Genomic DNA, 14412 nt, shown 5'->3' with positions numbered 1-14412 from the left:
ATTCTAAGGAGACACTTTTTCAAAAACAGTAGTGCCACTCAAGGTGTAAAGCTCAAGGTGTATGAGCTCAAGGAAGCTGCCACCCAACTGCTTGCTTGAGGCTGTAGTCCTTTAACAAAATGTACTTTGGTATTCTTGCTTTGCCATGTTACAGAGTTCCTATCCAAAAGGCAAGTGATAAGAGCAAAAATATAACTTACTTAAAATAGAATTTTGTGTTTTGAAAACAGTCCTCCTCTTCCCCAGTCTCATGGTTCCACCCATATCTCCAGGATTGTGTTCTGGCATGTCAATGACCTTTAGAGAAAAATGGTTTAAACATTGTTTTGTCCAACAAAGAAAAAAAAAAAATGCAACAATCACATAAAAGACTGCATAGATTTATAAATTGTAACATCATCGAGTTTTCTTCCAAGAATTTCCAATTAGAATTTCTCTTTGGTTTTCCTAATGCTTTATTCTCAGTATTACTGTACACTAGGCCCTTTCTTATATTTTTCCTTATACTGTTAATTATATACAATGTTCTTTCTTACACTAAGAGACAGAAACAGCTGTCTTGGTAAGACAGTGGAAGTTCTCTTTTTTTCCATTTTTTTTTTTTTTGAGAAGGGGAGGACACAGGGAAGCAGAATGAACAGAAGACAGAACTTGTAACAAGTCTTTAACATTGTTAAAGCAGGGTACTGAAAGAGATGAGTTCTACATGTGTGCTATTTCAGATTATATGCATAATTAATTTATGACAGGGAGAAAACTGATGAAACTTCCCTCCTAAATCACTTTTACAAAAATGTTACTTTTTCAGTGGTGCCAGGACAAGAGCACTGGGCACAAACTGGAGCCCAGGAGGCTCCCTCTGAGCACCAGGCAGCACTTCTGTGCTGTGCGGGTGAGGAGCCCTGGCACAGGCTGCCCAGAGAGGCTGTGGAGTCTCCTCCTTGGGGAACTCCAAAAGCCACCTGGAGATGGGCCTGGGCAGCCTGCTCTGGGTGTCCCTGCTTGGGCAGGGCTTGGAGCAGGTGAGCCCAGAGGGGCCCAACAGCCTCAGCCATGCTGTGATTCTGTTTCTCAGATGGCCTAAGCATCCACAGAATACTGGGTTGCCTCACATGGAGAACATGCTACTTAACATTTAAAAAAGAGGATATACAGTGGTTTTGTGGACTGAAGCAGATGGGTCAAATGGCTGCTTCATGGGTTAAACGAAATCCCAAAACAATGGAATTCAGTGGATGTGAGGAAGGACAGCTTAAGGGAAGGATGGTGTTTAATTTTACTCAGTCTGAATAATCCTGATGAGTCTCACAGTTGTGTTTACAGGAAGTCTGTCTCACAGAGGTAAAACCATTCAGAATAGTAGAAATGAGCTGAAACTATGACCTACATGCCTGTATTTGCATATACATACTCAGTAAGAAATATGATTGACAAGGAAAGGTTCTAAAAATACAAAGATTCACACATCTGGGTAATCTGGAAGTGGATTTTTATTAACCTTAATTTGCCCTCTGGGAGTAATGAAAACAATTTCTGATGATACACTTCATAAAGTGAAGTTATTCAATTTACAAGGGATGGTGGAAAGTGCTTAGCCTTTGGCCTTGTGCCAATGCATTTCAGCTGTGCAATTATCTCTGTATAACCTTATACCTTCGAAATGTTATTTATAAACTATATACTCATTATAAAATGTCATGAGCAGAAGTTGTGATCAAACCAGTAGGGTATTACATATCCTCTAATTACCTCCCAAAAACCCAAAGGTGGACTGTGCAGCTTAAAAAAAACCACACCTCAAAGAATAAACTCAAAAAATACTCAAAATAAAATCATTCATTAAATCCATGCTACTTTAAAAATGACAAGACTGTCTTATTTCCTTCCATTTACTTTCACTTCTTTTCTGTAATAGTAGATATAAAAAAAAATAAATAAAATAAAATAAAATAAACACACAGCACAAGACAACAGAAGCAGTTAGAGTGCTTACAATAAACTGTGTATATATGTCAAATACTCTGGCCCTCTGAAACCACACACAAGTTTTCCAGGAGATTTTATTTACTTGCTTATACCCACACTACAGATAATTTTAAAGTTGTACTCCTGATTCCCATCAAATGGAGATGAAATGGTCCCAAGCAGCTACCAAATATTTTCAATCACATGCTTCTCTTCCAGTCACAAAAACATGAAAAATCCACTTCAGTGGCTGTTTCATGAGCATTTGCAGTTGACAAGAAAAACGATAAGGTTTAAAAAAAAAAAAAAGGAGGCTAAAGTGAAGACTTGACATTCCTTCATTCTCAAAAATATATCAAGCACCTAACTACTGCCCCCTAACCTCACCTTCAGATTCTTCATCCTAAAAATTTGAGTCTGAATGTCTTGATCTAAATTTGTTAACTGAATCATGGTAATATTGAGGTCATCCCACGCCCCCCAGAGAAATTTATATTTCACTGTTTTCTTGCCTTTCATTATTTGCTGAACTAAGATCTTCTATCAAAATATTCTGAGAACAATACCATGAACAGAACTATGGGGATACGATATGGGAGATGGTAACTTCTTGAAAGACATTGCTCAACTCAAACTGCTTAATTAAAACACTGGTTCCAAATTAAGTGGACCTGCCTATGCAGGCCGTAGAAAATTTCACTGATTTACTATGTTTAAATGTGTTCTTCAGGAAGACTCAAAACCATCAGTTGTCAAATGTATGCTTCATGTATCTGTGGTCAGGGTCACATAATCAGAAGAGGATACAACCTTAAAATGTGCATTAATGTCTGCTAAGTCTTAACTGAGATGTATTTTAAGAAATATTGCATTATACAACTGTTCAATCTTGTTTCTATCAGTGGCAGATTTTGTACCAATGTAAAAGCCCTATCGAGTTTCAACATCAAGCAACTTACTGCGTGTGTTCATGTTTTGTTACTGATATGTTGCATTATAAACCAGCTCTCAATCTTCTCCAAGATTTCTAGGTTTATCATAGTAAGAAAAAAGGCTTCTGATATTAGTTTTTGTAGTCGGGTGAGGAAAGAAGCTACTTTTGAATTAGTAACGCAGGGCTACTCTGACTCTGGATCTTACGTTTTGGTATGTTCTGTGGTTCTGCTCGATTTCAGCAGCTATCACAGCACAACCTTCAATGTTTATATGTTATGTGAGTTTGCAACAAGGTCTGTGAAAGCAACTTTCAAAGAAGCAACACTGCTGCCCTACAGCCCAAGGATAGTAATAAGCATCAGAAAATCAACTCGCATTATGGAAAACTTTGCCATATTTTATGGAATTCATTTGATCAGATAAAAGACAAATCTTGAAGTGGTGGTTACTCTGAATAACTGAATAGATTCTTCAAAGAGCTTATGCTTCCCTCCACAGCATACATCAGCTGTCACTGTGCATTAGTTCTTTGAAGAGCAAAAACAGCAAAGAACAAGAGGAACCACAAGCAACAAAAAAGCTTCTGTAAGGAGGGTGTAGGAAGAGATAAGGCATTAATTAGGCCTTTTTTACTCAAATCTCTGAAAACTGCTAACACTACAGGGATTTTACAGAGATCACATATTACACACCAGACAGCCAACATGAAACAGGTAACAAATCACTGACATACCACAAAGCACATTCGAGATATAAAACAGTCTGATGGATATTAAATCACAGTACTGATGAAAAGCAACTTTAACTACCCATGAAATACAGTTTTCCTTCAGAAATCTGCTGCTTGAATTGTTTCATTGTCATTAGAAAACATATTAAAGCTAATGAGAAAAGTTCAGACACTCAACGTACAGCAACCAAGGCTCTGAAAATCCAACATGTATCACTTTACTAATCGCCACAGCACCATCACAGGACCATTAAGTTCTGTCTTTGTTTTGCTTCACATCCAGCAATGCCATTTTGAAGAATACGTCTACCTTGGTTACGCTGGGGGGGGGGGGGAGGAGCATGAGGGCTAGGGGGTGGAAAGAAGGGGAAAGAATTGTTTGATTTGAACAACTGTTTGGTAAGTTATCTTTGGAAGTGGGTTTTTAGAGTTTTTGCTTTTTTTTTTTTTTTTTCTCTGTTCTTGTCTGGTAACCAAATGCCATTGCTGAAAGAAATCACTGTTCATGTAAGTGCTGATCAAAGCACCAGGACAAGCCCTGATCCTAAAGATAAACCGAACACTGAAAAGAGGCCCTAAGAATGAGCACCTAAGAGATGTGCACAGGGAAAGGTGTCAGGAATGGGGAATACAAAGGCAAGCACTCTTGTGTAGGAGTCCCTGCTGAGCAAGGATTTGAAGAAAAAAAAAAAAAAAAAAAGCACAGCAACACAAAACCAAAGATATAATGTCAACTAGAGGACCCATTCATTTATCAACTCTTGCATTGTTTCTCTGCAGAATTAGGCAACACTTGCTAGATTCAGTCTGATCTGTTTCAGTCACAGTAACTTCACCAGCAAGCAGGTCTGATCGCTAAAAATGGAACACTTACAGTGGCATTTTAGAAATTATATATATACATTTTTAAGAAAAAAAAAAAAAAAAAGTGATGCAATGCTGAGTGGGGTGCTGAGAGCTTCCAACTTGTCAGGTTAAGCTGCTCTTCATTCATACAAAGCCAGGGATTTAACATTTTCAATTATCAAAAGAAGGTGCAAAGTGAGCACACCTGCCCAAATCCTTTAGCCCCTTAAAGCTCTCCAAGTTCCAAGCAAACCCCACCACTGCCCACCTATCCAAAGCATTTGGCCCTCTAGGATACAATTAATTGCCATAAAGGTACTTGAAGTTTTCAGAATACTCAGTGCTCTGTTACTCTGGTTTACTTTTGAAGTAATGTTTGTTTTCCAAAAAAATGACAACCATCATGTATGAGATCAAAGCAGAAACCATCAATAGCTGATTCATGCAGCTACAGAGATCTGAGTAACCAGCTTGAAAAATCCTGTCCTCTGCCTCTTCACAGAACCACAGCACAGTATCCAAACATCCCAACAAATATCAGCTTAAATTTCTTAAATTTTGGAAACTAATTTACATGGCTTCTTTACCCAAGTTATTGTTCTGCTTGCAAGGTTTCCTTTTATCCTGAATATCTGTGACCATCCTGCAGCATGTTATTGCCAACCATTTTCCAGTTTGGACAATCCTCTTTTCCAGAAATTTGTTGTTTCCCATTTTAGGATTAAATAGTTGTCCTAAGGTATTTATTTAATTAGATCCGAAAAAAATTCTCTAAGAAGGATTCTGCATGAATAAGCAGAAATTCTGGTACAGAATGTTTTGTAGTATTTTCTTCAGGAAAAATGTCACAAAAGGTGTACTGCTTTTTCAAACATTGCTCACTCACTCATTCATTACTGTAATGCAGTGAACTAAGAAAGCTAATGGAGATGCTGATATGCAGAGCAATACAGATATTGCCTAACGGCATTTCAGAACTCACTCTAATTTTGCCAACCACACATCCCAGAGCTTAAATACTTAACCAATGCAAGCTTTCAGATTGTTAACGTTAATGAAATAAACAAGATTAGACAGTGCTGGCTACAGAAAGATACCAGGGTGCCAGTCGTGCCATGCCAGGAAGTGCAGGATTTGCTACAGACTTGAGTTACTGTAAATGGACGAGTGTTCTCAGACTTTGGACTGGTTCAGTTCACATGGCAATTAATGACCAAATGCTCACTGATGTAATTTCAGTATGATCGGGAGGATACCTGCAGCTAGGAGAAAGTCTTCCCTCCCTACCACATACAACTATTCAACAATCAAAACTGTCACTGCATTTGAGGGGGACCTTCAGCTGAAGTCACTAGATTAAATTTTACCTTTACCAAAGTCACTTCAATCTACATGAAATATGTCAGAAAAAAAGAAGTCAATAAGCAAATCTCTCTCAGGGCATTCTGAAGCAGGAGAAGGACCCTAGAGAGGGAGACAGTCTTGTGTTCTCTTCATCAAACACCCCAGGCACGAAGCTGACATGGGGATAATCACACACAGCCTGAGGCTGGTTAAACAGCAGTATACTTTATGGTCCCTGACCAAGAGACTGCTTCTGTCTTACCAGCAACTGCCACAGAAGACTCAGCACAGACCAGTCCACTGCCTAAGCCATGCAAAGTAGTCAAAGAGAGGTGAGATTGTCCTTAGCAGAGACAAAGCACAACGTATGATCCACTATGTTCTGTACTTTCTCTACCCTCCCTGAGTTATCTTGCACAAGCAAGCATCCATTCTACTTACTTCTCATTTGTTAACAAGGTAGTGTTAGTCAGAATCACTTCATTATCAGCAAGCACTAAGCCACAGGAAAAATGGATTACTTCAGGTGTTTGCTCTTCCAGACCTTCAGCGAGATGAATTTGTAGTATCAACTTCCAGACCATACTCAATAGCATGACCTACACTCTCCTAGCATTTCTTGAACAAATTCTACTTATCTACCATTAAAAACAAAAACAAAAACAAAACAAAAAAAAAAAAAAAAAGAATATGTCCTTAGGTAACACAAGGAGAACTAGCAACTGGTTTCCATCCCATTTCACCAGCATAATCCGAACACTTCCAGACTTGCAAGCAAGACTGCCCGGATTCCAACCTCTAATCCTTACCGCAGAATGGTGTCACAGATCACCCCAATATCCTGTCTATGTTCCAGACCTGCCAAGTGGTTAATTTTGTAATTGATGATCCAGGATCCGAAATGCTCCTGATCCAGGAGCAAAGCCATTTCTTTTAGAAAAAGAGTGTTCAGCAAGCAGAAATTTGTAGATTGCCCTAGTTTTGTTTTCATTGTGCTTGGAAAGTACTTTTGCCATTGTATAAAACTTCCCTGCTAACATTTTTCAGGGGAGAACAAATCCCTAGAAAAGTCCTGAATCAGTTCAAAAGTTTCATTTGAGTAATCTCACCACAGCCATTTGTTTCCTTTTCCAGGCCTGCCAAAACAGTCATGGAGGAACATTTGCCACAGATGTGCTGAAATTAAGTGCACATGCTAAAATAAAACAGTTATTGCAATAGAAAATAAATACATCTGTAGATTATTTATTTCATTTATTGGTGATGTAAAAACATCCTACTGAAAGGATAGCTATTTAGATGAAACAAACAAACAAACAAAAAAAGCTAATAGTTCTTCAATACTGAAAAAGACTGAAAGTTTTCATGCGAGAGCTCTACTCCCAGATGAAAGTAAAAGGGCAAACACCATCCAGAGGATGAAATCCATATCAGTTATAAGAATACAAACGTAAACGTATCTGTATTTTTTGTGGTTTAGCTTCTGTTTTCAAAGATATAGCTTCATCCCATCCGTGGTTTGGTCTGATAAATCATTTTTCTTTAACAAAATATGCTTGCCCAAGTTAAACTTCACGAAGTTTAAGATGAATTCACCAATTAGCTTTAGTTACTGTACCTTTGGTTAAGATATCATTAAACTGAGGCTTTAAACTGAAGAGGAAAAAAGCGCATACTATCACATTGCTTAACACTGCCTTAAGAAATGCCTCATTTAAAAATTTGGAGTAAATGAATGAAAGAGAAAAATAAAAGGATTCTAAGTCCATAAAGATTTCTGTGCCACAGATATATAAGAAACAGTCCAGTGTCATTCCTTCCAATGAAGTTATTAGGCTTCATACCATGCCCAAATATCAGAGGCAGACCATGAGCTTTATTGATTGATCACCTCTTGAAACAGACACTTTTTGAATAGATACCAGAATTTAAAATGTGACATTTCTACATCAAGAAGAGAATTCTCTATTAGCTGAATTATATTAGTGTCTCCGGTAGGTGAGCGTTTTATGAAAATAAGCTGAATAGAATGAAAAAATATGTTCACTCAGAAAAACATTCCTAATCTTTTAATTTGCAATTTCTAAGAACAAAACCATTAAATAAAAAAAATAAAAAATAAAAAAAAACACAATCCAAGATGTCAATAAAAAGCAAAGCAGTGAGAAAATATCTTGAAATGCTTTAAAGACTTAAAGACACTTCTGAGTGAACACATCAAACTTCTTCTATAAAGTATTTTGTAGGTTGCATATTGTTGCCAAAAAAAATAAAAAAACAAGCACACCACTGAAGTGATATAGAACTACTGCAGACAGTTGTGAAAGTAAATGTTACTCTAGTCCTAGTGCCAAAATCCTGTGACAAATCTAATTAGCTTAACAAGCACTCAGCTGAGTCCACTCTGCAAAACCACACAAAGAAACAATTCAGGCCAACCACTGTAACTTTAATTGAAGCAATTTGTTCTGATGAGCAAGCCTGTTTTCTTCTCAACTCTTCTTTTATTCTTAAGCTATAACTTTCTAGAGAAGATAATGAAGGCTAGAGTAAGTCTCAAACTCATTTACAGCAATGTCGCATTTATCTTCCATCTCCTTTTCTTTGGTTTCTCTTTTTAAACTTTGAAATAGCACCTGACAAAGTATCATAACCAGAAACAACACTATGCAAGCTATAGCAACTTTTTTCAGAAGGCAAGCAGGATCACTTTTCTGTTTGAACAGCAATTCATATCTACTATGCAGACATTGGAATATTTTACATTCTTCTTTGAAAGCTTCTATTTTAGTTTATTTTTAAAATAAATTGAAAGTCGTCATTTAAAAGTCATGCCTCCACCCAGTAACATTCTGTTACTCATAATAAAACCACACAAAATGAAAGAGCTTATGGAACTGAAGTTGGCTGCCCTGTTACCTAGTGGTCCTCCCATTTACTTGATTTACCAATTTGAGAGATTCTAACAGCGATAATCTTATGGACTAATAGCAGAATAGACATACTATAACAGGGAATTTTTTGGCAGAAAGCCTCTGGCACAATCACTGTAATTTTATCTACTCCTATTCCTGCCTTCCATGGGATGCCTGAGACAATACACGTACCTTGGCCTATCTAGTCTCCGATGTCTGTAACTTTCCCAAAGTTACAGAGAACAATCTGCATGCTGGATATATCATTAGTCATACAGAACAGACATCTAGTCCCCTGGAAAGCTCTCCGGCAATGAGTAATGTGATTTTCTTTCCCACCCCCCATGAAGTGAAGAGCAGCAGTGCAGATTACCTCCAGGAGTTGTTATCCTCCTTGCCACAAATACACCGTAACCTTTCTCATATCAGCTGGAGAACTGGAAGAACTAAAGCAACTGCTGCATCTCGTAGAAAGGTAATCAAGGCACTGACTTCAAATTCTAGGATTTTCTAAGAATATTGTGAACTATATTAGAACCAAAAGAAGATAGCATAAGGAGATTGTTTCAAAGATACAACTTTGTGAGTTAGATTACCTAGGAAAAGAAAAAAAGTACCTTGGCATTTTCATTACTGTGTATACAACAACTGTACACATCTCATCAGTTTCAGAAAACCTTTCAGAAAAAGGAATGATATATATATTAACCTCATAGCAAAGATAAATTACCTTAATTACACCTGCCAGCCACTTCAGGGATGCTTCAAGTCACACGCTCTATATTACATTTAATTATTTCCTGTTTCCACTCAGAGAAGTTTCATCTGTCTAAAGATCATCTTGCCTTGAAGAATCTTAACTCTGGAAGATGATTTATGACCTACAATCCAAATCCCTTTTACTTCAAGCTGAAGCCATGATGTCTTCCTTCTAAGCAGGATCCTTCCTGTCTTGCCTTGGGTCTTCTGCCTCCCCCAGAAATCTGATAAACATCATTGTCCAGATCTTCACGTAGTTCTGCACTCCTTGTCAGCCTTCCCTTATTACATTAACTCTCTTGCCCTCAACATCAAATAACAAAAATTCCTTGGAATATGCTTTCTTTAGTTGCATCTACACAGGTATCTGGGGTCAAGTTCTGCATGTCCATCACTTTCTCCCACCACAAAGAGCCTGTGAGGACCACTGTAATGCCTGGATTAGACTGTGGGCTCCAGCCTGGAGTTAACATGAAAGTACAGACATACCTCTGCACTTCTGGTTTGCTAACAGACCACATAACCAAAAGAATTAAAAATTAATATGTAGATTTGTAGAGATGAACATAGAACACGCTACAAAAAAATAAAATCCATCTCAGATAAGAAAAGCATGAGAATATAAGACAAGAACAAAAAGGAAGAAAGGAGCAAAGAAGATGTATGCACACATGTGGAGAACTCTTAGCAAAAAGGCCAGAGAGGAGAAATGGATCTTTAGATCACTTCTCGTTTAGCAACCATATGGTGAAAGCCTACCGGAAGCATTGTACCTATATTGTTTCAAAGAAAGTAACATCTAGAGTAATATCACCTTTACGCTGCCACAAATCAAGCAGGTATTTAATTAGCATGACATCAGGTGAACACACCCAAAATAATTCAGACACCCTCTGTGAAAAGTGTGGGTGGCAGGCTACAGATCACTGCAGCAGATAATGCAACAGTCCCCTCAAAAGCTACGCTCAAAATGTTTACGAAGCAACCAGCAAAAGAACGCCTGTATTGCCACACAGCAGAAGCTGTAGGCTGTGTCACCAGCTGGCACAGGACGGGACACAAGGTGCAGCCAGCACAGCAGGTAACAAAGGAACACGGAGCTGCTACAACCTCTCACGCCAAAGCAATCCTCCATTTAATGGTGCCCCTATGAAAATCATTTTTATCCTTCACCTGCACCTCTAACAGCTTGTATCTATGACAGCAGAATGAGAAGTCAGAGAGCACATGAAAAAATGTTAAGTTACAAAGCATAGGTCTACAATTAACCTCTATGGAAACCACTGCAAATGGAGTTCTGTTGTCCACTACCTTACTGCACGCTATCTTATTACCACATACAAGTCAAGGATGACAGGCAAATATATACAGAATTAATTACAGAATTTTCCCTTCTGGGTAACCTTTTCGTCTCCTTCTACCTCACTTTCAGCAGATAAATTTATTGGGGAGGAAAAAAGGGTAGATATTTATTAAAAGGAAAACCTTGGCTAATAGTTTTCTGTTGTTGTTGTTATTAAAATTATATAGTTACAAACATAATGAATAGACCACTCACGTCTCATTAAATCCAATAAAACTATGCAACTGATTTGAATTCCTCAATTTTTTTCTTCCCCTTGCACCCTTAGGCATATGTTCAATTCCAGTTCTCACTTCCAGATGTCTGCAAAGCTGTTACAAAAATGATGGAAGTTCTCAGCTGCTGCATAAAACATCTCCTTTGTAGGCATCAAGGCACTTCACAAAGACAAGGATGTTTCATTATCTCTTTTTGGTGAATGAGAAAATTAATATAGATTAAGTGACTTATTTAACCTAGTAGAAGAAGAAATGAGCACTTCTGAGATACCTAATCTTACTCCTACATTTTAGAAACAAGGCAGCTAATGATATCTCCGTACTGTAAAATCCAATCGATTCCCAGGCAAGCCTCTAACAGTTCACAAATACATTTCATCAGTTCTATCATGGCTCTAAAAAGAAAGCAAGGTGCTTCCCTTTTATTATTATTTTTTTATTCTCAAATAAGTGTCTTCTCAGTGTCACTTGCCACTCAAACTTCAGGATTTGCTTAGTTTACAAGGACATGGTGGAATGAAAAAGAAATACAATCAAGTCCCTAATGAAAAAAACTTTTAGAATCTATTTCAGCTGCTTGCTTAAGTACTGGTTTTCTAACACCCCCAAAAGACGGATGATTAAATTTGTCCTGTCACTTAAGTTCCAGCTGAGACAACAAAGGGAAAAAGCAGGTAAGTTAGCTGAGGAGGTGTTAATATAAATATATCCAACACATAATGGGGCTAAAGATCATAAATTTCAAAAACAGTAATTTACTTCATCTTGCAGAATTCATACTGGTTTTGTTACTATCACTTACAGTAAAAGAACACAAGCTTTGCAAGAAGGTTTATCTAATTATCTCTATTTAAAATGGATTATACTGAGAAAGTTTAGGATACTTCTTTGCCACAAGGGAAAAAAAAAAAAAAAAAGAAGTTTTGCACAGAGTCAAGCTGTGCAAGAAAGCAATGGTTGCTGATCTGCTATTTGCAGACACAGCATGTCTGCTGTGATTTGTCAAAACTTATTTTTCAGTTTACAGATTGAGCAATACTGAGGTTTTTGTATTTTTGCCAGGCTCTTGGGCAACTGTTGGGCTTCCTTTTCATCAGTGAAGACCAATGCTAACAGTTTCATGGCAAGTTAATCTCCAATCCCTACGCCGGCTGTCTGTAATTAGCCAGGCCAAATGATAATCCCAATAGAAGCCACAGCTAATTAAATTTATATTATATTTTAGCCACAACAAATAATCACCAAGTGTTTTTATACATAAATCTTCATTATTTTCAAATGTATAATTCCCCGTTCTTCACGGCTAGATTTTGGGGCTTTTTAATTGTAGGATGCAATGGACAAGAGAAGACAAATGTGCAGAGATGGGGGGAAAAAATCATCTTTAGTAATGTCTCAGAGGAAAACCAATGTGTCTCCTTTTTGTCGATGCTATGCCAGTTCTGAAATACACAGCATGCACAGGTATCTTTGGTTTACATAGGTCTGTTCCAAATTGATCCTAACCTTAAGGCCTAGCTCCACTTTACACTTGGTGAGCATCCTTTTAAGCTAAAGGCACTTAAAACTTTCTTATAGAATTGTCTCCATTCTTGGTTCCAAATCCAAAGAGTTACCTTTAAGAAGTTAAGAAAATTAAGTTCAAGAAGCTAAGAAAATGTTTAAAGCTATACTTTGTTACACAAAAGCTGTGAAATTCCTCATATTATTGGTGAGAAGGAAAATCCTTTCTGTGTTGAAGGCAAGGCTAGTCACCAACCAAAAATAAATGAAATTGGCTGTGATGTTGAATCTTAAATTCGACTTAATTGATAGGCAGGTTCTTCACTGGCACGACTTACAAATGAGTTATGACTGACATGAATAACTTGTTAAATTCAGTTTATAGTAAAATGCAAATCTACTTCTTTGAAATTCTGTTTTATAATTTATAAAAACTGCTCATTTGATGCATTTGCGTAAACTGAGAACTTCCAAACTACTACTGCTGTTACTGAAGTTATGATTGAATAATTATTTTAAATTAGAAAAACTAAAATTAAGCCAGATGCACAAGCATTATCCATTCTTGACTATAGCTTTTGTACAGATATATGTCTGTCAATAGGCCATAATCACAAAGACACCTGCTTGGTATTCTTAGACAATAGCTACTCTTACCATAATCCTGGGTTTATGATTTAAGCTTTGGTTTTCCTCATGTCCTAGGGTAACACTTGACTTGGTCAAATTGGAGAGGGGAAAAAAAATTGAAAAAATAAAAAGAAAAAAAAAAGAAGCATCTTTTGCTTCCATTGTCCCAAATTCTCCTAACAGAGATGACAAGCAGAGTTATTCGTGGCAATTTATTTAGAGAGCTTTTTGACAACCTTCCCTTGGAAAGAAATCAGTGAATATCTATTATATCTACAAATCACTACACTGTAGTGCTAAGAAATGAGAGATTTGTATGCCAAAGGTAAAGCCATTACTTTATAATATCATTTTTATTATGGTTCACACTGGTAATAAAAATATCAAACATATCCCAGAATACAACCAATAATCTTACTAATGCTAGGCATTTCACACTTGCAGAATTCTGAGAATTAGCAACTACTGGAGCTCAGACAGAGCACATAAGCACCCCTTTCTCTGAATCAAAGGGAGAGTCTACGGTTCTTACCACTGCCTAGTCACCTATGCTATTTATTTCTTTGCCTCTGCATTTTGTGCTGCTGAGTGGCTAGGACAGCGAGGCTGACCTGGTTGTTCTAACAAGGGTGCTGAAGGCACAGGAACTGAACATAGATTTAGAGGTGGCTACCAGAGAATTACAGAATTACCTTCATTTCTGTCTCCCTTAAGAGCACCTCACACAGTTGCTGACGTTTTCCCCAAATGCACTCAATCCTGCAGGAAAGTGCTTGTTTCCTAGGGCAAGCACCTTTACTGAAGCACCATGGTAATGTCTCAGAAATTCCCTTCTACTTCAGCAGAAATGCCAAAATAGCTGCAACAGGGTCACAGTGCCCCAAAGGCTCCTTGTAGCAAAATTGTGTTAAAAAGACTTCAGAGTTTTACTTCCAGGGCCTTGAACATTTTAACTGTGCTGAGGGCCCATTGTCCCTGCTCAGTGTAAAAGGACATCCAGGCATCCTGTTCAACAGCACACACTGCCACATGTGGTCAAAACTTCAGAGTTCTCACTATCCCAGCTCCTGATCTTTATTATAAAAGGCAAAATAGTTTTAGAAAGAGAAGCCAGAACCCAGGATTCCCCATCCTCAACACATGCACACAAACAAAATCAAGAGTAACCTACCACATTAATATACAAAATGCCACCTTGAGCTG

General features: G+C 37.6%; 1 protein-coding gene across 3 annotated transcripts in view; it reads right to left on the bottom strand.

Annotated features, from left to right (window-relative positions):
• The window catches only part of CTPS2 (CTP synthase 2), a 68716-nt gene that overhangs the window by 16701 nt on the left and 37603 nt on the right, over nt 1-14412 (bottom strand). For all 3 annotated transcript variants that reach the window (XM_032206571.1, XM_032206587.1, XM_032206578.1), the window contains exon 14: nt 201-297. In XM_032206571.1, the coding sequence (XP_032062462.1) occupies nt 201-297 (97 nt within the window). The remainder of the gene's footprint in view (nt 1-200; nt 298-14412) is intronic.

The sequence above is a fragment of the Aythya fuligula genome, chromosome 1 (genome assembly GCF_009819795.1).
Source record: "Aythya fuligula isolate bAytFul2 chromosome 1, bAytFul2.pri, whole genome shotgun sequence".
Lineage (NCBI taxonomy): Eukaryota > Metazoa > Chordata > Aves > Anseriformes > Anatidae > Aythya > Aythya fuligula.
The sequence above is the reverse complement of the archived record's forward strand: the minus strand, read 5'-3'. Positions and strand labels throughout refer to the sequence as shown.